Source organism: Crinia signifera, chromosome 4 (assembly GCF_055691185.1).
Source record: "Crinia signifera chromosome 4, ASM5569118v1, whole genome shotgun sequence".
NCBI classification, from domain to species: Eukaryota; Metazoa; Chordata; class Amphibia; order Anura; family Myobatrachidae; genus Crinia; species Crinia signifera.
In genome coordinates, this window is record NC_139220.1 from 120346791 (window position 1) to 120371721 (window position 24931).

General features: G+C 40.1%; 1 protein-coding gene across 4 annotated transcripts in view; it reads left to right on the forward strand.

Moving 5' to 3' along the window:
• The window catches only part of METTL25 (methyltransferase like 25), a 203552-nt gene that overhangs the window by 133070 nt on the left and 45551 nt on the right, over nt 1–24931 (forward strand). For all 4 annotated transcript variants that reach the window (XM_083182338.1, XM_083182339.1, XM_083182336.1 and 1 more), the window contains 5 exons: nt 6093–6187; nt 13849–13878; nt 16898–16971; nt 19399–19440; nt 20875–20968. In XM_083182338.1, coding sequence (XP_083038464.1) covers nt 6093–6187; nt 13849–13878; nt 16898–16971; nt 19399–19440; nt 20875–20968 — 335 coding nt within the window. The remainder of the gene's footprint in view (nt 1–6092; nt 6188–13848; nt 13879–16897; nt 16972–19398; nt 19441–20874; nt 20969–24931) is intronic.

Below are 24931 nucleotides of genomic sequence, written 5' to 3' on the forward strand. Positions count from 1 at the left end.
TTGACTGGTTTGTCCAGTTTTAGCTAACACCCAGGTATAGCGTATAGAGGGATGCATTCTGGTTAGAACTGAAATAGGCATTACACTAAATCCAAAGCCTGCTCATTGAGTTGTATTACAGAATTATGGGAAATGGGCGTATTTATCTATAAACCATTGACAGTTGACAATTGTTTCAACTCTGTGCTTGGCATATTTTCAACTTTTTGAAGCAAGACTATTGTACTTGAATATTATGAATAGTCTTGAATTACATGCTTGCAATGTATAGTATACTGTAAGAATTAGATGGTGGCTCACCAAAGCATGACATTTCGAAAAAAACCTACCACATGGGTGTAATGCTGTTTTCTTTTTACACAGGGTTGTAGAAATGTAACATTACATTCCTTCCCCCACCCTTCTCCATCTCTGGAAAAATTAATAATTTCTCTAGTGTTGGGTCTTTTTATGGTGATGACCAGAGAAGACTGTAGTAACTAAGGGTGCAGATAATTTGAAAGAGGGGATTCCCCTTTGTCAAATGAGGATGTCACTGAGCTCTTCCCACATTCTCTGGAGTTATTAAGGTGCATTGCATATCAATGGGGTCATTAAGGTACATTGCAAAGTACCAATTTTAGATATTTTCCACATGCGCAAGACCTGTTCGAACTGTGCTTGAATTAATCCTGCAGCATACGATGCAGGCCAGCATCAGACTGACATTGATTGATAGATGCAATTTCAGGGATGACAACAAGCTCAGTTTGGAAAAATTGAGGCGTGTGACTGCCATTTAAGGGTGTGTGAAGAGGCTAGGGTTCTATATTGCAGGATTCCCTGGCCTCTGCAACAGATGGTTTCAGCAGCACCTAGTGCTAGCATCCCTGACTGCACCTGAATGACCCCTAAGTGTTTTTTTTGGCAGCATTGGGAGATGGGGCATTTTAATAGTCAAAATCAGTGTTAACAATAAACAATATACTATTTTTTTAGTTCTTGAATCTACACTCAACTGTCCAGTGTATAAGTAATTCCACAGCTGATTGCATATTGATACCATGATCACATAATGTGAATAATTCAGCTTAAAATTGACTTTTGGCACGTTAGCCACCTTACAATAAGTTATTAGCAGCCATGTTGTTTAGAGGTTATAGCACCAGACTTGCAATGCTGTCCCTACTCTTGCTTTGAGACACTGAGAGTTGGAAGCATCTGTTCTGCTTATGCTAAATACAGCTGCTATGTAAGTTGTCTGAGGTTCTCTGAGTTTCAGATGGAAAGAAGAGTGGTTCCATTAGGCTTGAGTACTTTGTATAGTGGTATATGCAAAGGCCTACCATACTACAGTATCCCTTTAAACTTAGGCACTAATGAATTACACAGGTTGGCTGGCTGTATTTCGCTTGGTTTTAATAAACCTGCGTAATATACAAAAGCCCTGGTTTAAAGGCATAGTTTGGTTTGGTAGTGCCTGGGGAGTTTCCCTCTGCTTTGGGGCTTCTAGCAGAGCCTTGGCTGTGTCAGCACTGAGATATAGACCAGACTGTACTAGTAGCACCAGAGCAGACAGGAAAGAGGAACTGCACAGGTTTTGAATGGTGCAGGGTGCCAGAATTAACACTAGTTTGGTAACTTTTATACTCCCACAGTAATTCTGATTTATATGGTGGATAATATAAGGTATTCATTTTTTTAGAGACATGATTTGGATGGATCAATTTAATAGTATAGCTTCCACATTTTTAAATGCGATACGTAGGAATACTGTATGTAGGTGCTGACCAGGTGAAGGCAAGGGTAGGTGAGTCTGCTCTATGCAATGGTGTGGCTTTTCTTGTTGTGTGTATGGAGGTGTGGTGTATGTTTTTACTGGTCATGGATTACTAGGAGACTGTAATGTGTCAGTTGCTCTCGTCCCTCTTGTCCCTGCAGCTTTGCATTGATATATAGGCTTGGTGATGTTGTATTTGCTAGTGTACTGTTAATGAGTGAATAATGCCTTTCCCACATTGGTTAACCGCATACCTCCCAAGAGTCCCGGTTTTCGGGGACATTCCTGCGCCCCACCCTGGGCAGTGTCCAGCAGCTGGGGGGCAGTCGGGAGTCGTCCCCCCTGCCAGCTGCTGAGCAGCGCTACATAGATGCTGTGCGCATGCATATACCTGCAGCCAGAGGGGCTGGGGGCATGGCTAGAGGCTCGCAGAGCCTCTGGGCCATGCCCCTACAACATCAAAATGGGGGCGTGGCCTCAAAAGAAGCCACAATTATAGACCACGCCCCCTTACTGGCAAGCCAAACACCCTAATTTCAGACGCACACCGCCAGTGTCCCTTTTTAGTGAGCCAGGAAGTTGGGAGGTATGGATTAATCAGTCATTTATCCACCAAGCGATAGCCACAGTGGACACAAAAATGTTCTTATTGTATGTGCTTATTTATTTCAAGATATCCTACCACCCCCATACAGCTACAGTATCATATAATGTATTGGCGCATACTGCTGCTAGTGTCTTAATGTGCAAAGTAATGCCGAAGCTCTGGTGCTGCAAAATCTGAAACAGCCAATGATAATTTAAAATAGCCTGACTGCTCCAGCAGATTTTAGATATGTAGAACACATTCATCTTTCTCTTACTGTGCATTCTTCACTTTTGTACAAAAAGCGGCAGGTGCAGGACAATAGATAAGCAGCACATACTTTAATGGCAGGTCAACCAGATACACATATTTAAAACATGAGAGTGAGTACACATTCTGACCTCTTACATACTTTTAATATTAGCTTGAGACTTAAATGTTTATAAAATATTTTATATTACATCTGTTTTAAATCTCTGAGAAAAAAATGTTTAGATTTCAGAAGATAGGTGCAATGATTTATAAATTGTTTTTATGTTTTGTATAAGACATGCTGTCCCAGAGTGACTTAAATTGTAACCTTATGTTTCTACAGCAAAAGGTAGAATAACACTTTTTGATTTTAAATGGTACACAAAATGTTAAATGTGCAAATGGTCCTTAAGGGGCTTTTTTGCAAGTGAACTTGTATCCGATGTATAATAGTTTGTTAGATACTCTGTCGGTGAGGATATACTGGGTGATATTTAATAGGATGAGAGATTCAGAAAGTGAGAGATTTGGTAAGAAATCTCCAGGTTTTTTTTTAAAGCGGCAATCATTTACACTGCAAAACCAGTTTAATTTTGAACTTTACATGATTGCCGCTTTAAAAATACTGGAGATTTCTTACCAAATCTCTCACTTTCTGAATCTCTCATCCTATTAAATATCACCCACTGTATATATCGGTTACATTTAATGGAATCTCTCCATCTTTGCTTGCCTGGAAATGTTTTGCCTATACCTAGCCATCACTATCACGTCACTTAGCCAATTTCCTGAAATGTCAATTATAAACCAATACATTATGTGGCATTTATTGGTAATTTTTATGTGTAGTGTCAGGATATCTGAGTAAGCTAATGATATTTTCTGAAAATACTATATATAGTTTGAATGGGTGCAGTGTAAAGAAAATTACTGATAAGTGGCAAGTGCTCAATGTACTGATAGGCTCAGGGAAGGGTTTTAATAAACTAATTCTAAGTTACTGTAATATCATGAAATATTGATATACAATTGACCACTGTATTGGGATGGTTTCATCAGAAGCGACCATACCAGACTGGGCTTTGCCTGCTGTTGGGTGTTTCATGTCAGAAACACCCACAGCGGCTTCTGCTTTCTCCTAGGCAACTGCAGCATGGGTACTGTATAGTCATTGACCATTGATGGTTTACAACTGACAATAGTGATCTAGTGAGGTTCCACTGGTGATGACATAGAATCCATTAAAGTTTTTTTTTTCCCCTGGCCTGGAAAAAAAATTATTAGTTTACAGTTTAATGAAAAAATAAGCATACAATACTCCGCCATACAGTATATGCTTTATTTTCCTCTCCAATACCATCTGGATTTTTCTAACCCAAAAAGACTGATTCCTTACTGTATAAATAAAAGGAATACAGTAAGTGATCAGATATTTACCTTGTGCGTTAACTATTTCCAAATACAAATAATATATCACTGATGCATTATTAACAACTTCTAACCATACCTCCCAACAGTCCCAAAAACTGCGGGAATGTCCCGGTTTTCGGGGACATTCCTGCGTTCCCTCCCGCGGCGAGGGGGGGGGGGGGCTGTTGGGAGTCCACCCTGTTGGCTGCTAAACAGCGGGGAATAAATGCTGTGAGCATGCGCACAGCATCTATTCCTGAAGCTAGGGGGCTGAAGGCATGGCTAGAGGCTCACAGAGCCTCTAGGTCATGCCCCCATAGCCTAAAAATAGGGGCGTGGCCTCGCGGGAGAGCCGCTAGTATAGGGCACACCCCTGACATTAGGCCACGCCCCTGACATTATCGGCGCGCAACACACTGTCCCTCCTCGATGCCCAAGAAAGTTGGGAGGTATGTTCTAACTGCATACAACTTAAACAGTTTGCTTGTGATTATGACATTGTAAAAAATGATTTGCATGTTATTTTATCATCATTGTGCCATAGAGTTTTATCCTCTTCAGGGGCAATTTTTTCAATATCCTTTTGATTGAAGCAAAAGAGAATATACTGTACAATAGAAAAACAATTGTACAATACTGGTGCTGTATTGATAGTGGAAAAATATGCACTGATGATCTTTCAGATACATCATATTACATAAGGAAGAACTTGAAATAATGGCATTATTTCAGTTGTATGTTTAATTTATAAAAAAAAATTATTTTTATTGAAAACATAATAAATGTAAAGTTAATAAAAAATTGTTTTATATATTGACTGGTTTATTTAAAAATATATATTCAAACTTCAGAAAGTTTTGCAATGAAAAATAAGCAGAATGTCAAAGTGCTAGTATCCCTAAAGGTGTTAACTGATTGTACTGTATATTACAGCTATGAGGCTCTATTTGGTTGTACATTTTGGGTACCTTTTGCAAAGTGTGCATTTTTTATTGTGTTAGCGGTTCATAGATTGTAGAACAATGCATGCAAAAGTAAATCTCACTAAATACAAGGTGGTATAAATTACTGTTCTCTGCCAATTTACTGCAGATGTTGAAATCCTTTTTTTTTTGTTTTTCTTACAGCTGTATTCCAACTTGATCCCAAGCCATTTTCTTTTCATGTTACTTTTACTTTCCAACCTACAAACTGTTGGGATTGTTTGATTACTGATAGTAAACCCTGATTGTGCCACAAACAAATGAAATCTGTTATTTTCTTCTTTTTTTTCTGTTTGCATTACTTTGAGAATGTTCAGGAATGTGTCATTACTTCTGCTATCACATTTTTTGGTTGTGCTTTTTAGATCGATGTCACTTTAGGCCAAATTCTGCCAGGTTTAGGTCTGTGTGGTCTACAAGTAAAAAAAGGAAAAATTTAAATAGTCAACAATTTTTTTTCAGAAAATTGCTTAGAACAAAAGCTTTATAGGAATGCTGCTTAAGAGGTTTTTCAACAACAGTTCTTTAATAAGCCCTTTGGTAGCATTAGGCTTTGTTGTCTGCTAAAGCAACAAATGGATGCTAAGCCAAATTAAATGGCATATATCACTTTTTGGATGTAAAACAGATATAAACAATTTGAAAAAACAATAGAAAGCTTTACAGCTGCTCCAAGCTGGAAGGAAACAGAACAGGGGTCTTGAGTATACTTATGACATATAAGTAAACAGAAAACACAATCACTTAGTCAATTTTTGCCAAAATGTTTCAGAGAGAAACAGTGTAAACTATATGTAATTTCATGGTGTATTATGACTTTCTGCAACGTGGACAGCATGGAGGTTGCCAGATAGATTAAACTGCTGTTCTTTCTCATACATTTTTACAATGCTTGCCCTAATAATAGATTATTTACAATTCAGTTAAAAAAAAACATTGTGATGTGTGGAAGACAGAATTTTGGACTGGCTACAAGTTTACATTTTGAACAGAACTCTATGACAGTCTTGTGTAGTAATTGCAAGATACTTCTAGTAAGGTTGACTACTGTTTGTCATTTTAAGAACTCATGTCTTAACGTACTATTTTTTTTTTACTGCAGAAAACACAGAGGGATCTTGGGGATTTCCAATGAGTCAGTATTTAAAGGAGAGGTCCTGGCACATTGGTCGGAATGCCAGGATGTCAGCTTGTTTGGTACAGTGAGTTTTTTCGTTTGCCAGTAATGTCGCTTGATTGTTCATAGCAGTCATCAGTCATAATAACTAAAAATAATGTGCTCTGCACAGAACCTTCTTTTCAAGCAATACAAGATTTGTGTGCATAGCAAATGAAATGTTAAACAGAAGTTTTGTAGCCAAAATATTATGTCTGTAGAAGTAGTTAGGGAATGGATGAACATAACTTTAGGACATGTATGCGATCCAACAAAAAATATTTCCTGGAAAAAATAGAAACTATAATAATGGCTGGAAAGAGGCCGCTACAGAATTTCCACCACTTGTATTATGTCTTTCTATATAGTACAATTAACTACAGTGTGTTCAAAGCAACCTTTTTTATGTGCGTTCTGGATAATGTAGGAAATTAGATAAGCAGATTAATAAACAATCATACATTTTAAGGAAAAGTATCCCAGACAGACATCAGGAGCTACTTCAGTTATCATTATTGTAATGATAACTGAAGTAGCCCTGCTGTTAATGTTTATGCATGTTACTTTATGACTCTTTACTAAAAGAATATCCCTCTCTTGGATAGTTTTAGCTACACATTTTACCAGATCGTATTCATTGGAAGATATTCCTAACCGCTGTACACTACTCTCTTGCATAAATCCACTTTCCAACACTAATCTTCTCAATATCTAATGTGGATACAGTGGCATAAGTTCGTCCCAGTTGCCCGGAGGCTAGATAAATATTGGTGCCCCCCTCCCCCCCACACACACACATACATCACCTTATATAAATGTATAAATTCATGTGTGTATATTATGTTTAAATTAAAGAGTGTGTTACATTTAAGGTCCTGCTGGGAGGGGGAGTCAGCCATAGAAGCGATATCAACAGCTTTCAAATAACTGATTTATACTTGCAGATGACTCCATTGCCCCCCAGAGTTACGCCTCTGTGTGTATATATTCCCTGTGAATATCCGCAGACTCATTACTCAGAACCATGGGGGAATGAAAAAGAGAGCTAAATGTGTAAGAAAAGAGAGCACCACAGAAGGAATAAGAGAGCTTGATGACTCCAAAGGAAGGACACCTGAAATAGAAAGCAATATAAAATGGAAGAAGGAGCGCAAGATCATTCTTACTCTCCCTACATTGATCACTCTGTTTAGCCACCATGTTGTTCTCTCTCTTTCCTCACTTGCTGTCGCACAGTTTTAACCAGGTCTGCACCCCCCCAACCACAGTTCTCTCTCACCCAACCATAGTTTCCCTTGCCCTTACCATAGTTTTTTCCACACCAATGGAGTTGTCTCCCACCTACTGGAGTTTTGCATCTGCCACCACTGTACTTCACTACCCAACCCCCGGCCCCACACACACATTATAGTATTTCTGCCTCCCTGACTACCCAAGATAAAGTTTTTCTAACCACCGCCCCCGACACCCCCCACATATAAGTTTTTACTTCTATTGGTGTCACCCCCTCTCCTTCCACTAACCTCGCTGCCTATATGTTATCGTTTTTCATAAGGTACCACAAATCTCCACAATACAGTACCCCCTTTTTTATTTCTCTTTCTATATGCTGTACTCTTTCCCTTCATTACTTTCTCTCTACTGCCTGCCATTCTCCATCTTGTACATTGTTCTCTATCAACAATTGTTCTTCTCTATCTATTATGTTCTCTTTCTTTACTGTTTTCTCTCTCCCCTGCAAACTCTCTGTAATTCCTGCAATGTTCTCCATTATCACACACTTTCTTTTCCCTTGCTCATACTATTCTATTTATACTATTTTCATTTATTTACTCTCGCTAATACTTTCTCCACCCCCTTCTCTGGTGCCCTTTCTTTCCACCCAGCTCCTTATTCTTGAGTTTCTTTCCACACCCATTATGTCCCACTTCCATTTTGCCCCTCATCTTGAGTAGTCCCATCCCTATTGTTCTTGCCATCTTTTCATTTTCTCCCAAATGTATTTCTCTCCTTCTGTTAGTCCCAGTTGCCTGTTGTACTGCTCTCCGCTCTTGCCTTTGTCTCTCCCTGCTCTTGCTTTTGTATGTCCCTTTCTTGGTCTGTCCCCGCGCCTGCCTTGGTCTGTCCCCGCGCCTGCCTTGGTCTGTCCCCGCGCCTGCCTTGGTCTGTCCCCTCGCCTGCCTTGGTCTGTCTCCATGCTTGCCTACATCGCGTCACTATGCGCTTGCTGCGTAACGCCCCCTGCACTTTCCTGCTTAGCTCTTTTCTCCATATTAGCTCTGCATTCTGCTCTCTGTAACCCTTATCCCCGTTTTCTTTAGCCCCTCCCGCCAACCCTAGGGAATTATTGGTTTGTTTAAATTAACTTATTAAGGGCCTTTTATAGAGGAGTTACCCAGAGGCACCACATGGTTTGAGATTTGTTGTGGCTGTCATGTTTGATACTTGTAATGGAGTCCAAAAATGTATCTATTACATGGTGGTTGTTATTATTAGATAAATGTTTTTTGGGGTGTTGTTTCTTCTATTTGACTGCTGTAAAACCTAGGATATACAACCTAGAACAGGGGTTCCCAATCTTTTTTGATTCACGGCACCCTAGAGTATAAAAAAAAATTCACGGCACCCCTAGGCCAATTTTTTTTTTTATTAGATTGGGTTTATATGCAATTCTTAGGATCAGTTATGTGGTAAAGGGCAGGATTTGCTTCTGTTTATACACATTTTACAATTGCCAGCCACCAGCACTTGTTTTGCTCATAAATAGTTATCCATTAATAATTTTAATTGGTCCTGGACCACCAACCCAGGGCACCCCTGCAAGTGCCCCGAGGCACCCCAGGGAGCCACGGCACACAGTTTGGGAACCACTGACCTAGAAGAAGCTTGTGAGGTGTGTAAAAGGAAGCAAACAGTGTAGTAAGGAGGCAAGAGGGAATACGAATGCCTGTGATTGGTACAATGAGGTTATACAGTTCACACCAGAAACCCCCAAGATAACTACATTGCACCCTGCACATGGGTCATTGCATTCTCTTGCAGTCTCCCCAGTTATTGAAATGCTTCCTCAGACTTTATCCCATTCACCTAAAGTATCTCAGCGGTCTCTCCCATATCCCATTCTAGATCTACATTCATATTTACCTTTAGTTGCATGTATTTATATAAATTATACTAAACTACAGTAATACATTGGAATTACTGAAGATTTCTTAAGCTACTGTAGGTGAGAAACTCAATAATATATTTGTAAATTAGGATCCTGGTGACAGGTTGACAGTATTTAGGGGGGCACCATATGGTCGGCTGAAGAAATGGACAAGATAGTTACCCAATGTTGGGTCGATGGTGATATTTGGGATAGCTTGGAATCTAGAGAGTTTTAAAGGTCGTCTGGAACCAATAGACTATCGATGGTGAGATGATAGTGATGGTGGGAAACCCACTTGAAATAGCTTGGAGGTGCTGCAAGGGAGGGGGATTTAACACCCAGCACAGCAAAAGGGCATTAGTAATACGATTTGAAATACCATTGGCTGGGACAGATGGAGCAGATGCAGTATGAACTGATAGGAGTCAGATTGTCCTGTAGATTACAAAGTACTGGAGACTGGATATCGCAGGAGCAGATCCTAATATGCTACTAGGCTGTACACACCATTGCACTGATAATTACTTGGTTTTCTCCCTGCATCCTTATAGTAGTAAGGTAGTGTTAATCGGCTGGAGAGAAATTATGTCAGCAAAGAGTTTCCCAGATTGGCTGTTGAGTGTCATGTGATGGCAGGCAAGATGGCAGCACCCATGTTTGGGAATTGGAAGGAAACTGCATGCAGGAAACGTGGCTGCAGCCTGTGACTTCAGCAATGGGAATGGAGACTGCGGAGTACTGTCAGAGGTAGTGGAAAGCAGTATAACAGCATGCGCCAGTGTGACATAATCAGCACTGTTAGATGACCGAGTGAGATGCCAGCCAAACACCAGGCCCTTCATAGACTGGTTAATGCACCATGACCTTCTATAGCACTTCAGAGTAAGCCTAGAGAAACACTTAGAAAGTAAGATTGTGTTTCTCAGACACCGGATCATGACACTGTAACTCTGATGTTGCAGTGCGGTTCCTTCTTTTTGCTTCTTATACCCCTTTCACACCAGCCTAAATTCCCGGGTTGAGTCCGGGAACAACCGGGACTAGCTCTGGTGTGAAAGGTTCCCAGGACAAAATCCTGGGCTAATTTGCCGGCAATCCAACCCGGCTAGGTACCAGGGTTACTCCCGGGTCCTTCCCGGACTACTGTCTGGTGTGAAAGGTGCAGGGACATGTCCCTGCTTCCCGTGTTACCTCTGCTGATGTCAGCTAACGCTGATTTGCTAGCAGGGCAACTTCCTGTTGTGCTGAGGCAGCAAACAGCGTGCAGGGAGATACAGCGTGCACGTGCTGTGGGCAAAGTGCATTTTAAACCCTGCAACTCGGGCAAAGTGGGTTTTAACCCCTGCAAGTATGGCTGCCATGTCTTGGATGAATGAAGAGGTGAGGGAGCTGTTAGCCATCAGAGGGGAAGAGGAGATCCGACGCCAGATTACAGGCACTGTGAAGGATGCCCAGATATACCACAACATTGCCTAGGCCCTGGCATCGCGGGGCTTCATCCGCAGCCAGCAGCAAGTGGTGGACAAGTTGAAGGGGCTGAAGAAACAATTCCACCGCATACATGACCGCAATCGTAATAAGAGCGGGGCTGCAAGGCAAGATTGGATCTTTTATGAGCTGTGCAAAGCATGTTTTGGCCACACTGCGCTGATTGACCCCGTCAGCCTGTCATCCTCCAGCTCGGTCACTCTCTCATCGGTGGTTGATGAAGACAATCAGTCGATGGACAGTACCCAATCTGGGCCAATATCACCTGGGCCAACATCACCGATACTAGTCCCAGATGACACCGATTTAAACTCCTCTGTTAACTCCTCCGTTAACCATGCAGATGACAGCAGAAGCGGCACCAGTGTAGAAACCATCCAAGAGAGTGATGTGCCCGCCACACCCAAAGCGACACCCCAGAAAGCTCTCCCTGTGATGCGCACCAATAGTAAGTATTTATCCTTGCTTGAATGTCCTTGCATTCCAATACACAGTAATGCTGCACTATACGCCACCATAACCGTCCACTGCAAAGTTTGGTGTCGCAGAGTGTATCAAGTGTAGGTGGGAGTAGGCCACAAACACATACGATCACACCACTGCTTTTTCTTATGCCTTTTTCTCCTTCTTTTACTCCCCTTGCAGTATATACAGTTCCACCGCGGAAGTGCAAAGCCACCAAAGTAGAGCTCGCAGCACGGGAAATGACAAGGGTGCTCTGTGAAGAACTGTGCGACATGGACAACAACATGCAGCGACAGGAGGATGCCCGGCAACTCCGTTTCATCGAGGCGGAAAGAGAGCTGCAGCAGACCTTCATAACGCAGATAATGGGTCACCAAGAGCGCATCTTGCACAGCTACCAAGACCGTCAATTCCAGTTCCTGGAACACATCCTGCCTCGCTTTGTGGGTAACAACATGCTCCCAGCTAACCAAGGCCCTATTGCCCCTGAGAATAGCTACCAGCCGTATTCCAGAGGTCCATACTATGATCCTCCTAACCCGCCACCATCCTCGCCTGAATACCCTGTATACAGGCAATTGCAATAGGCAGTTTAAAATAGTATTGCTGTTCTAAGGGCACATTTCATTTTTAAATAGTATTGCTGCTTTAAGGGCAATTTTGTAGGTAGGGGGGGCGGTGGGAGGTTGGGTTTTTAGGGTGTTATTTTTTTATTTATATGCTGATAGTTGGGCACTTTATATGCCTGTGCACTTTATAGGTTTGATGTTTACAATGGCCGACCAATGTTTGCCGAGCACTTTTCAAGTTTACAAAAAAGTTGGCCTGATTCATAAGGTCCTGTTTAGGGGTCGGGGGTGGGGGGGATGTTTGACGCTTGTGGGGGGCTGGGTGGGAATGGGATTTTTGATGATTGTGGGGGGCGGGGGTGGGGGGGTTGTTTTGTGTGTAATGTGCCTTTATATTTTTTGTATTTATCTTGCACTATTTTGCCTAGAAATAGGCAAAGTTTTATACTTTTATATATGCCTTCTCATTTGTTTTCTTGAAGTAAACAAGGTTAAAACACTACAACTGTTTGGTGTCTAATTTTTAATAATCAATAATGTAATGTGGGCCTAAAAAAGGCCATTTTCAATGATAAATGCAGGGTCAACCCGGGTTTGGTATGAAAGGTACCGACCTGGGTTGTCCCTGCTTTAAAAGCATGTGTGAATGGGTCCCAACCCGGGAATGTCCCTGCTTGTCTTGGGAATGGAATTCCCGGGTTTGTCTCTGCATTTCTGGTGTGAAAGGGGTATTAGTTATACACTTTTTAAAGTATCCTTTTCCTTTTTTTTCTTCTGTGTGTAAGGATCATTTTCCTCTAAGAAGGTTTTTTTATCCCCTGAAATATATTTTAGAAAGGGGCTTTTTTATCTATTTGCTAAACAACCTAGAGAGCTGTATTAATTTAGGATATTTATATGCTGCAAACATTTTCATAGTTCATTTCATAGAGTTACTTTTGATATCTCTAATTCCTGAGCAATGTGGTGGCATGGTCAGGTTTTGTTGCATCTGTATGAACTACCTTTCCTTAAACCTAGTTGCTGGTCAAAACAAATAAAACATAAGTTTCCGCAAGCTTTGTAAGTAAGGACCAGGAGCAATAATTATAAAATAGCAGCTGTCACAAGGTCGCGTGTTGGAGCTAAACCAGTGGTTCCCAAACTGTGTGCCTAGGCCCCCTGGGGTGCCTCAGGACATTTGCAGGGGTGCCTTGGGTTGGTGGACCGGGATCAATTCATATTAGTTATGTGCAATGTATCAGGCAAAAGCAGTGCTGTGGCTGCCAATCATAATATATGGGGACAAACAGGAGCAAACCCTGTCCCTCACCAGGTAACTGAGACATATACACACAATGTACTTACTTTTATATTTTTTCCTACATTTCTCAATAAGAAACATTTGACCTAGGGGTGCCTTTGAAAATATTTTGATGCTCTAGGGCGCCATGATTCAAAAAAGTTTGGGAACCCCTGAGCTAAACATTTGAAGTGGCCAAGCTTTATAATCACCGTTAGTGTCTCTTTAAATTTCAGCTCCAACCGGATACTTCATAACTATTGTTAAAAGTCTTTATATCTGAGTTATGTGGATATTCCTAATTGTTTTGAAAAAGCTATTTGCACTGTATTACAGTGTAAAATAAGCATTTTCTGTGTAAACATATTACGTTACCGGATTATGTCATTTGATGGAATTAAAGTATTTTTTTTTTTAAAGTATACTTAGGTTCTGGTTTTAAATAAATTTGTAGAATTGACTGGCTGCTATTTTGTGTTAGGCATCAAGCCAACTTTAATGGAATTTTCTTCCAGCCCTAGTACTCCTAATTTGTGTGAAAGGATTTTTCCTATCTTTGTCTGTGTAAAATAAACCAAAGACACTATAAAAGATCTGATTAACAACCTAACACACCAGGCTAACACATTGTAGTGTGTGAGTTTATTTAATGTCACATAATTAATCTGTTCATTCTGCCAGTATGTTTATAACATTGTCTGACAAAATGATAAACAAGTCGACCTTATCTTTTTCTTCCAACTCTAGGCTTTAGAGCGAGCAGCGGTCGGCCAAGGGGTAAGTAGTATTGTTTACTGAATCGCATGGATCTGTCTACCTTCTGATTTCTGTTAGTGCATAACCTAAATATGAACCTACTGTCTTCCAAGTGCTCAATGTTAACTCTAGCTCTGCTTGTAAAGTGTGCCTGTGCTGAATTCACGAACTTGTGTTTAGAAAAAATCAGTCTGTTTTAGTTCTCAAATGAATTGAATTTAAAGTCTCCGTTACAACAGTTGCTTAAGCAGTAATGCATATTTAATAAACAAGGGTAATCTAATATCAATGGAGAAAAATATAGTCAGATCTGATTCACAAGGATGTCCAAAAAGCAGTAAAAAAGGCAAGAAATACAGCTGTGTACTGATAATGCCACCAGGGCTGCCATCAAATATTGTGGGGCCTTGAGACTGACAAAATAGCCTGGCCCCCACACCAACTCCCACTGGGAAGAAAAACACTTTGGCTCCCGACAGGAGAAATATAGAACACGCTGGCTCACACATGGATAAATAAACCCCCCCCCCCCCCCCCCCAGGAATAAAAATAAAAATAGGTAATATAAAAATGATCAAATTACCCACAGAAGACTGGCCTTTATGTAGTACTTGCCCACAGGCCACAGTCATAGAAGCAGCTGCAAGGCTCAAAGTGGCTAGTGTAGTTGGGGGGGGGGTGTCTTTTCAGTCTTCCTCTGAGGACGGTACTAAATGTAAAAAAATCAAGTTGATCACTGTGTACCTTCTATTTTGGTCAAAGTGAAAAGCTATGCTACTCCAAGCACTTATGAGAGGAAATAAAGGTCCTAAGCATACCAGGAAATGATTCCCACACTCTACAGAGTTCTTTTATTTTTAATTATATCTGAGGGTTTTTTTTAAATTTTTTCTTCTGTAGCTGTAGGCTAAAATCTTAATTGAGTGTAATCAATGTTTAGACTGCCAATTATCTTATTAGCACATAATTCGTTTCTAAAACGTGTTATATTAGATATAGTTACGTGTTGTTGTTTTTTTGCAGATTACAGAGTGTTTTTAACACAGACAAAACATTTTGGTTTTAACTCTACTTTTTTGGCTAATTTCCTTATTATAATCAAGGTGGGATAATCATCCCATTGGATTGTTTTCTGCAGCAGTGGTGGCAGCAGGCATCCCTGTGGCTCTCAAACAGTTGTTCAACTGCTTGATTTTCCAGAATGCTTTGTGAGAGGTTTGAAGATGATTCAGGTGCATTTTGTTCAGCAGCATGTTACCAATCTTTTTAGTGAATCTAGGTAATATCTTCAAGTAACAAGTGGGTTTGAACAAGACTTCAGTCTTGTCTGATAGGGAAATTGTTGTAAGAACAGATTTGTTTTAAATGGAGCCTAGTTATGAAACAACTCATATGTTGGGACAATTTGGTTTAATACTATGGTCACTGCTTTATCTTTTTATTAATAATAATAATAATAAGTGATGAGGCCTTTTCTTAGAGAATATCATTGACTGTGGCTGAATTTATGGTTATGTGCATGTAACTGTATAATATTATGTTGAATTTGGATTTTTTTTTTGTTAAAATTGAATTTATTGTATTACCATTTTTCTGGGTTAATAAAAACCATATTTCATACACATCCTCAGCTGTTGAAATATTAATCTATCATGCAAAGGTGTATATTCAGACCAGTTTCATGTCTGGGTGCCACATGCATAGTCTCAGCCATAGACTTTCATGTTACTTTCTGGAAAGCCTAGGCAGCTTGCCATTTGGCTGGCATACGTAGCATTTTCCTCAAACACAGTCACACAAACATTTGTACTTGCTATGCTGACAAACACGTAAGAACGATGCAGCAGACAGGTGGGACAAGGTAAGGGAGATTGACTGATAGTTGTTAATAAACGATAAACTTTATCTTAATACCAACTAGTAGGGAACGCTAACCAGTAGCAGTTTTTCCAGTCTGTATTATGGTATGAAATAAGAGTAATCCAGGCAGCAGTCCTTGACCTTAAGTAAAAGAATGCTTTTATTGTTAGCAATCGGAAAATTATTAACCTAACCTGTCCCTCAAAGCGAGTGCAGACTGCTTTGCCCCTATCCAGTATGGGCAGCTGGATTATTTATGACTTTCTTTCTATCTCTACAGATACTCTCTGCATGCCTCCTACATGATAACACCCAGTCCTCCATTCCGCTGTCTCCTTAGACATGGCTGAGCCACTTTTTGGTCCTCGTGCCTGACACGCAGTGGTGTTTCCCATGGGCTGCACATAAATGCAGCCTCACTCCTTTTTAATTTTATTGTTTAGAATGTTGTATTTTCAGTCTTGAACAATGAGCCAACTAGCTTCACCAAGCCTCTTAAAACTGATATCCAGATTAAATCTACAGTAAAAAGGTTGACATGGCCAAAAGGACCACCTAGTCATAAGGTCGACATCAGTTTTTTTTTTTTTTTAAGGACGGCATGAGATTTTCAAGATTTTTTGTAAAAAAACAACTTGTTCATACTTTACCATCCACGTGGGCATAGAGTTAGATTATAATATAACACTTATACGGTGTCCATGCCGACCTATGTCTACATAGACACCAAAAATGAAAAACTTATGTCAAACTTTGTCGACCAAAAAACCCCTGAAAAACGCACGTCGTCCTTTTGACCCTGTTGTCCATTAGCTGACGGCCAAAAGGGTTATATCTTCCTGTAAAGGGGTAGTGGCCCTGCCGTATGTCCCATTTTCACTAACTTCCATATTTCACACCCAAACAATTTTGGGCCCTAATTGAATATCTATATTTATTAGCATTGTGACATTGTTATCATAATCAATGTTGAAGTTGTGAACGAAGACAGGGTGAATGCATAACTGAATATAGTTTGTAAAATTCCTGCAGTCTTTACTGTAATATAATTGATTGCAAATACAATTAAGTACTCCATGTACAAAGGGCCATTTGAATATAGTTAATATGCAAGTATTGCACAACTAATTTCATGACTAACTTTGCTGGTGTTTTGTTTTTCTGTTTTTTTTTCCCCAAGCTCCCAACAGATTCCTTGTTTTATCGAGCAGTGCTTCAGGTCATCTGTAAAGAAGTCTATGGTATCACACAAAGGTATGACTACAGAAATACATCCTGCCTTATAGATTAAAGAAAATGTTTACAGAAGTATAAAGAGATATTTAATAAGATAAGTTATTTGCAACTTTTAGAAAAACATTAATTATATTACATTAGATAGGTATTTATAAATCTTGGTAAAATTTTTTTAGTGTTTGCGAGTGTGTGCGATGCTATTTTAGCACAAAACGTACCATATAATCGGTACGTGTAGTGGCACCTTAATTTTTACTCTATTATTACACCATGCTTCTCATTACAGTAAGGTTAGGGATGGTGTAATAACCCTGTCTTCTCATTTTTTAAAATTAGAAGATTAAAAATCATCAGTGTTTGCATGAAAGTTCTACTAGATGTTTCCATGACCGCAAATTCAGATCCTGATATAGAATAGAAATTCTGAAAGGTTGCTATTGCTTGTAGATCAGTTATATGAAACGTTTAGTGGTACTTGTGTAGTTTCATGGTGCCGTGCGTCTGAGCCACGCTGCGGGCTTGGTGGCTCGCTACACTCGCCACGCTATCTAAAGTCAACTCCATGCCAACATGGATAGTGGGGGTATGAACTATCCATGTTGGCATGGAGTTAAGTTACTTTATTTTACATAGTTTGTGCCATGCTGGCGCCGTGAAACTACACAAGTACTTGTTTCGTTTTTCATTCATCAATAAAAAATATCTAACAGAATTTGAGAAAATCAACTTGAGTTAATCTTAGAAAGTGGTAGTAATATACTTTCCTACTATGGGGAAATCAAATGGTCAAGTACAGGGGGCTTAGTGACAGTTTGCATCATAATAGCTTCCCCCCCCCCCCCACCCACTGTAAAATATGATGATATGTAGAGATGCACAACAGTGCCAAAATAAGGAGATAAGAAGCTGATCCCATCATGGTGACCACAACATATTCAGTGGACAAGTTATGGGGAATGTCTCTCTTGAGAGTACAGCAGTAATCAACCAGGAATGGGGCTCCACTTTTCTGTAATGTAATGCTGTAAACACTTCTTAAGTTCCATGTGTCAATGTGAGAGTCCATTAAATGAACCTTTGATAACATATTGCACCCCATTGCCGTGTAATACGAAAGGTCACCCGCTGAATCAGAATAGTTTTCTGCCTTGTGATGCCCCGATTAGTCAGTGCAGACACTTGGATATTCTGCCATACAGCTTTCTCATCATTTTAGCAATTCCATCTTAATATAGTGGTTTTGCTGTGCCACTGCCGTGATAAAGAACATCAGGGCTTGGTGTAACCTAGCTGCAACCAGAGGAAATTGCACTGGCCTTTTAGATCTCCATATGTATTACATTTACAATGTATATCTGATAGTGGTCCTTTTCTAAAAGCAACTGGTATGACTCATTTATTTGCAGAATGTGCAGATGTTACAGTAGGATGCTACTGAATTGGCAAAACACAAGTTCATCCCTGTTGGAGAAGTTTTATCAATTCTGCAAATTTTGTTTAAGTTTAAAAAAATTCTATCATTTTCTTTAAATCCTGTGATTATGAGGATGTTAAGAAAATAAACATGGCACCACAAGCAAACTAAAACCCCATGCACACTATACGATATTGGCTGCGGCTGATATAGTAAACAATATGTACAGTGGACCGATATTGAGCATACACACTAAATGATATCGTAAAAGACCTCTTTCAGTGAAATCAGTCCCGCTGAACATGCAAATTGTTGGATATATAACCAAATTGACCTGCGAGGCTCCTTATGCAGGATGTTGTCATTACAAGAAGCCCTTTCTGAGTGACATCTTTAACTATATCCTCTAGTGTGTATGGGGCTTAAGCCCGTTCAGAAAAATCTAATTGCTTATTTGAATTCAGCATTAATAGGTAAAGTTGAAATCAACATTTGGGGCAACATTGTTCTTGGACAGTGTGACCAGCATGCCTTTATTAAAGGTACCTGTCCTGAAATAAATGTTCTTTTCTCATAAGGGAGGGAACATTTGTGTATAGCTAGTTCATGTAATGGGGCTTAGGAGATCAGGGAGAACAGACTCAGATTGTGTAACTAGGCTTTAGGTGTTTTGGCATAATATGGGGCTAATAAAATATTCCAATGACTTCCACATGGCTTTTTAGTGCCATGTTGTTATTTAGAAAAAGCGTGAGAGGAAGCATAATCTCATATTAATATCAATCTGTTAATATTTTGATACTTTACACAGTTTTGAGAACAAATTGAAATGCAGAGGATTTAAGCTGCAAAATTATTTATACTTTTTGTAAGAGGAATGAAATATTAACTGTACCAACCTTGATCCACAAGAGGTTTTTATAGAGCCAGAAGTAGATCATATTGGCCTACATTTTTATACACGTGAATAATGTTTGTATATTAACAATTTGATGATTAAAAAAATATTTCAACAATTGTTTTCCTTCAAGGTCCTATTCGATAGTTCCACAGAGCAAGAATGTCCAACAAATGTAAGAGGATTATCATAAGGTTACATTTCATCATCTTAATTGCAGTGTCACGTGTTTTTATAGTATATTTTGTTTTTGAATCTTGAAAAGAATCATAGTGGTTGGTAAAAATGGGTATGGTTCATAGGGTTGACAGTCATTAGGTTGACCACTGAAGGTCTACATGCATCAAGGTCGGCCTGACTGAAGTTTGACATGGGGTTAGGTCGACAGGGTCATTAGATCGAAACAAGCATTAGGTCCACATGTTCAAGGTCAACAGTCAAAAGTACTAAAGAGAGATTTCCGAGCGCAGATTCTTATATTCTGCACTGCGGCTGTTTCGGATAAGGGGGATTACCAAACCCCTTCAGATAAACCTTAGTACAGAAAAAAACTGATATTGAAACAGCGCTGTGCAAAATAAATCACTTATTTATTAATAAAAAAACATATAATTAAAAAAAGCCAGCAGTAACAAACGATTTAGACATGCACATAAACCGCTCTCTTATAACTTTAATCTTCTGTAATGAAGGTTAGTGCATGCATGCAATTTGTATCCAAGCAAATTTGCTTATTGACAGTTAGTATGTTAGTAAGCCATATTGGTTAGACTCAGACCCACCTATGTGCACATGGTGTATATTAGAGGTATATTATGATGGTCTCAGCAGTGGGTAGAGATACCGGCCTCCAGACCCCAGTGGAACGCTTCGACCGCTGGTGCAGTCCAATTGTTTGCGGTCTTATCCAAGAGAATCCACCGGTTTGAGTTTGTAAGCTGCCGACAATAGCTCCCGCTCTCTTCTACGTGTTTCTCTGCCTTAAAAGATTTTCAGTGGCTTCCTCATGAGGAAAACTGGAACCGGTGGATACTCTTGGATAAGACCGCAAACAATTGGACTGCACCAGCGGTCGGAGCGTTCCACTGGGGTCTGGAGGCCGGTATTTCTACCCACTGCTGAGACCATCATAAGTATACCTCTAATTATATGTTATTTTATTAATAAATAAGTGGTTTATTTTGCACAGCGCAGACATGTTTAGAAAAAAAAAATTGTTGACACAGTCGACATGGACACCGTGACCTTGCACTGCGTCCACTCCCATAGCTCACTCTATTCACCATGCTTCGGGTGCGGTGCCTCGCTATGCACGGCACACTATTTAAAAAAAAAAAGGAAAACCCATTTCCACCTTGGGCATCTCGACATAATGCATGTGTTGACCAAATGACCCTGTCGACTTAGCCCCTTTCAGTCATGTTGACCTTCATGCATGTCGACCTAATGACTGTCAACCTTCCTCTTGTCGATCTAGTGACAGTATATTGGTAAAAATAGCTCATATAGTGTGAGATCATTGTACTAAGGACAATGTGTAAGTATATTGTGCACTTTTTATCATGTTTCTAAAGTAAAGTATTGAACATTGAGATGTTTTCTTTTTCAGTGACCAACGTGTTGGTAAAATATTCTCTAAATCATCAGGCTTCACAGACTATGTCAGAAAATCTCTTAAGAAATTTGGACAGGATGATTTAAAGGTTAGTGCTGAATCATTTCTCTAATTACATTTATTTGGTTTTAAAAATATTCAATATTGATTTTTATGATTTCATTTATAAAAGTGTGATGCTTCCAAAACACTACACTTATACCCCTTTCACACTAGCAGAATGATCCGGGGCTGTTAAATATAAACCTGCAGCATCCCGGGATTTTGAAAGCCTATGAGAAGTAACCCAGGGTTGCCGACCCTCCTGGAATTACCGGGAGTCTCCCGAAAATCGGGTCCCCCTCCCGGCCCCCCGGAAGGGTGGGCAAGCCTCCCCACTGAGCCCCCTGATCGCGGTATTTGAATGCCGCAATCCGCGGGTCTCAGAGGAGGGGGCGGAGCTAAAGCGTCACAATCGTGTCCTTTTAGCCCCGCCCCCTCCATGGAGATCAGTGATTTTGTCTATTTCCCGTAATGGGGGTCCGGCTTAATGACATCACAGTCAAGCCCCGCCCCCGAACGGGTAATGAAAGTCTCTTCTCCGGGCTTCTCCCGGAGAGGAGCATTTGAAAGTCGGCAACCCTGAAGTAACCAGAGTTGAGGATTTCAACCTGGGTTGTGATCAATGTTCCCTCAAATTTTTTGAAGGCTGTGTGCGGCAAAAGATTTTGGCTGTGCAACTTTGGAAGGAAATTTTAATTTTTGTGCGTCACTTATATATAACTGGAAAATGACTTTCAGCATTTGTGTTAACTATACTTTAAAATGATAATAAACATTTAAACATTCAAAACACAGCCCACAATGTAGTTAATGGGTGAAACACACATTAATTGAGTCCACAACTGCAAAAAGGGACCACTGCTACTTTGTGCGCTCTGTTGTAATGTCTGTGCGCATGCTCATCGAGTTGTGTGCACGCGCGCACAGCTTAGAGGGAACACTGGTTGTGATGCAGTGTAGTCAACAAGGGTTGAACCCAGCACCTACCCAGTAGAAGTAAAATGTAAATGAGATAGCCGGGTCGATAGGACTTTTTACAGTTTAGAAAGAACTGTCATTAGAAAATGACCTCACCTCAAAGTGTCTGCTCTGCACATGTCAGCAGTGATGTTTGTCGTATACAGGTTTTAGCTGTCTACAAAATTCCTGGTGAGCCCTTGCATTTCAATCTGAAAGTTGTATAATTGCATCAAAAGCAGGATTTACTTGTGATATGAAGTTTGATCAGCAATCATAGCCTCTTAGAACTTTCATGTAAATTTTAAAATGTAGAGTTTGCTATGGCATTGCAGATACACAGAAGTCCTCATGCAATAGTCTGGATACATCATGCCATGGTGTGACACGGTAGCGGTGGGCATATTTTTGTAACCTTTTCTATTAAAATGCACCTTGTTTGCAAAACAGATTGCACAATCCACTGTTGCTTATTGAAATGATATATGGCATGCCTATATTCAGTGTGTGACTGTAGCTGTATGTACAGTATACAACATTCTATGTTAAATTGCTTTTCAGGAAAACACTGTAATGTACACACAAAAAAATGACAGATTTCAACTGTGCCTCCTGCCGCTATCTGCGAATCTACCAAAGAGGGGGTCGCCACACCTACTAAAGCATAAATACAACAACAAAATATGATAGTTTCCTAATTGTGCTCTTACCACCTGATCTTACTAGTGGTCCTTCAAATATTTTTCTTCTCCTCCTCTTCTAGTCTTCCAGATGTTTACAGTATGTGGAGACAATAAAAACAAGGAAAAGATACCATAGTGTAGTATGTCCAATATAATATAACAAAACCTTTTCAACGCTGTAGTTAATGATCCCTCCGCTATGGGTGGTGTAGATTTTTCTTTCTATGGGGTCACCGCAGTGTAGAAGAAATATATTCGCTTAAACGAAGCTTACATTCATTTGTGAATTACCAAACCTGTAACGGTATCTTATTCCAAACACACACTACACAGATACAGTAACTCAGGTGGATACTCACACATTTTCTTACACAATCCTGCTGTGTATCCTCATATTACGGTTTCCTTGAATAGAAGATTTGGTTCTTGTGTAGTTTCATGGCGCCAGCGTGGCGCCGTGCTACTTCCGGGTTGGGTACGCTCACCAAACTATCTAAAATAAAGTAACTTAACTCCATGCCAACGTGGATAGTTCATACCCACACTATCCACATTGGCATGGAGTTGATTGTAGATAGCGTGGTGAGCGTAGCGAGCCACCAAGCCCGCAGCGTGGGCGAGCGAAGCGAGCCCTGCAAGGGGACTCAGACGCACGGCGCCAAGTTTACCAAAAGGTGAAAAATAAAATCGGACAAGTTTGCACCTTAAACAAAATCACTGTGTGCCGCCTCCCTTGGTTTCTACATATGAGTGGACCCCAGTCCATATCCAGGAAGGCACCCTCCCCCCCCCCCCCCCTTGAGTGCCGGTTACAAATACTTTTACTGTTACATGACACTATATATATCAAGGTTTCCAAAGTACTGTATTTGTAATGTGCTGCTGACTTTAAAATGAGTAGTGACATAATAGAGTTACATTTAAAGGGTCAGATTTAATAATAAGACCCTGCTTTATAGTTATTTGTTAGATATACTATCTGGCAATCAGTCTGTAACTGCAGTTTAAGGTTTTCCATTCAAATTATACTCTCATTATAACTCATTACTGGTTTTACACAGTAAAGAAGTACGTCTGTGTGTTTGCAAGGCCAGTAATGAAAGTGTGGATTTAGCAGATAAACACCTTGCAACAGGTGTACACATTCATGATTTATTGCAATAGGAAAAAAGTTTGGGCAGAGTTTCAGGCGCTGCATACAGTTTTATGCTGCCTCAATCTCACCGAACAGGGACTATTCCCCTAGTTCCCAAGGTAGGTATCAAGTTAAAAAATGGTTGGTGAGGGAGATGGCGCTAAACTGGTGAAATCATAGAGTGCTGGAATACTTATCTATCGACATGTCTTCCTTCCTTGGTGTACTCCTTATTTTTAGCTTGAATATGGATCTCCTGTTGGATATAAGGAAAAAAAGAATAGAAGAAGCGGGTGTTTTTAGGGAGGGATACAGTTGGTACGTGAGTAATATAGGTGTCCCAGAGATGTTGATGTTCCTACCTCACTTACATAGTAATGTAGCGAGGCTAATAATATTTGGGTGTCTTTTGCTTGATGGATGTTTATCGTCAGTTTTGCGTACCTCACTCACATGCATCTAAATTTTTACTTTCACGCCAAGTTTTCTTTTTGGTGGCATACCACCAGTTCTCACGATTAGATATGTGGAATCACTCTCATAAAGATTTATTTGTACGTATGACCTCTTTTATTTTGACTTTGTAAAAAAATTATTTATTGCTTTCTTTTTTATACTGGATTAGTGGAGCGCATGATTTAATTGGAACCATAATGAGGTATTGACTAAAATACATTGTGTATTGTTATAAGATGATTAGATGTGAGAGCTGAAAAATGCAAGTTAATTATACAGAAGTTTATACTGTATGTTTTTCTATATTTTTCCTGCCTGTGTCACATCAGATTTGTATCGGTCTTTTGCACTGAAAATTTTGTTAGTAGTTTCTTAACAGACAAACCATATTTTTTGTTTACAGCAGAGTAGTTTAACATCTTTCTCTTGTTGAGTCTATTTTATTATGGTCTTCTCTCATTTAACCCCTTCGGTGGTATGCCCGAAAATTTTTCCGGATTGAGCTGCGCTACCGGTGCGGGCAGATTTCAGGTCATGTCACCAACATCTTGGAGTGCGCCAGTGGTGCTTTTAGTAGTGCACCATCTGGTAGCACCTCCCCCCTCACATCACACACCGATTCGACAGCATGGTTCCCCCTGCTGATCGGTCAAGCACCCGAATGCATAAAGGAGAAAAAAAAAAGAAAAGTAGCAAGCCCCAGGGGTGCAGAGGCAGACAAGGAGACCAGCGGCAGCCTTTTAGTGGTGAGGATATCTGGGGCAAAACAAACCTTCCC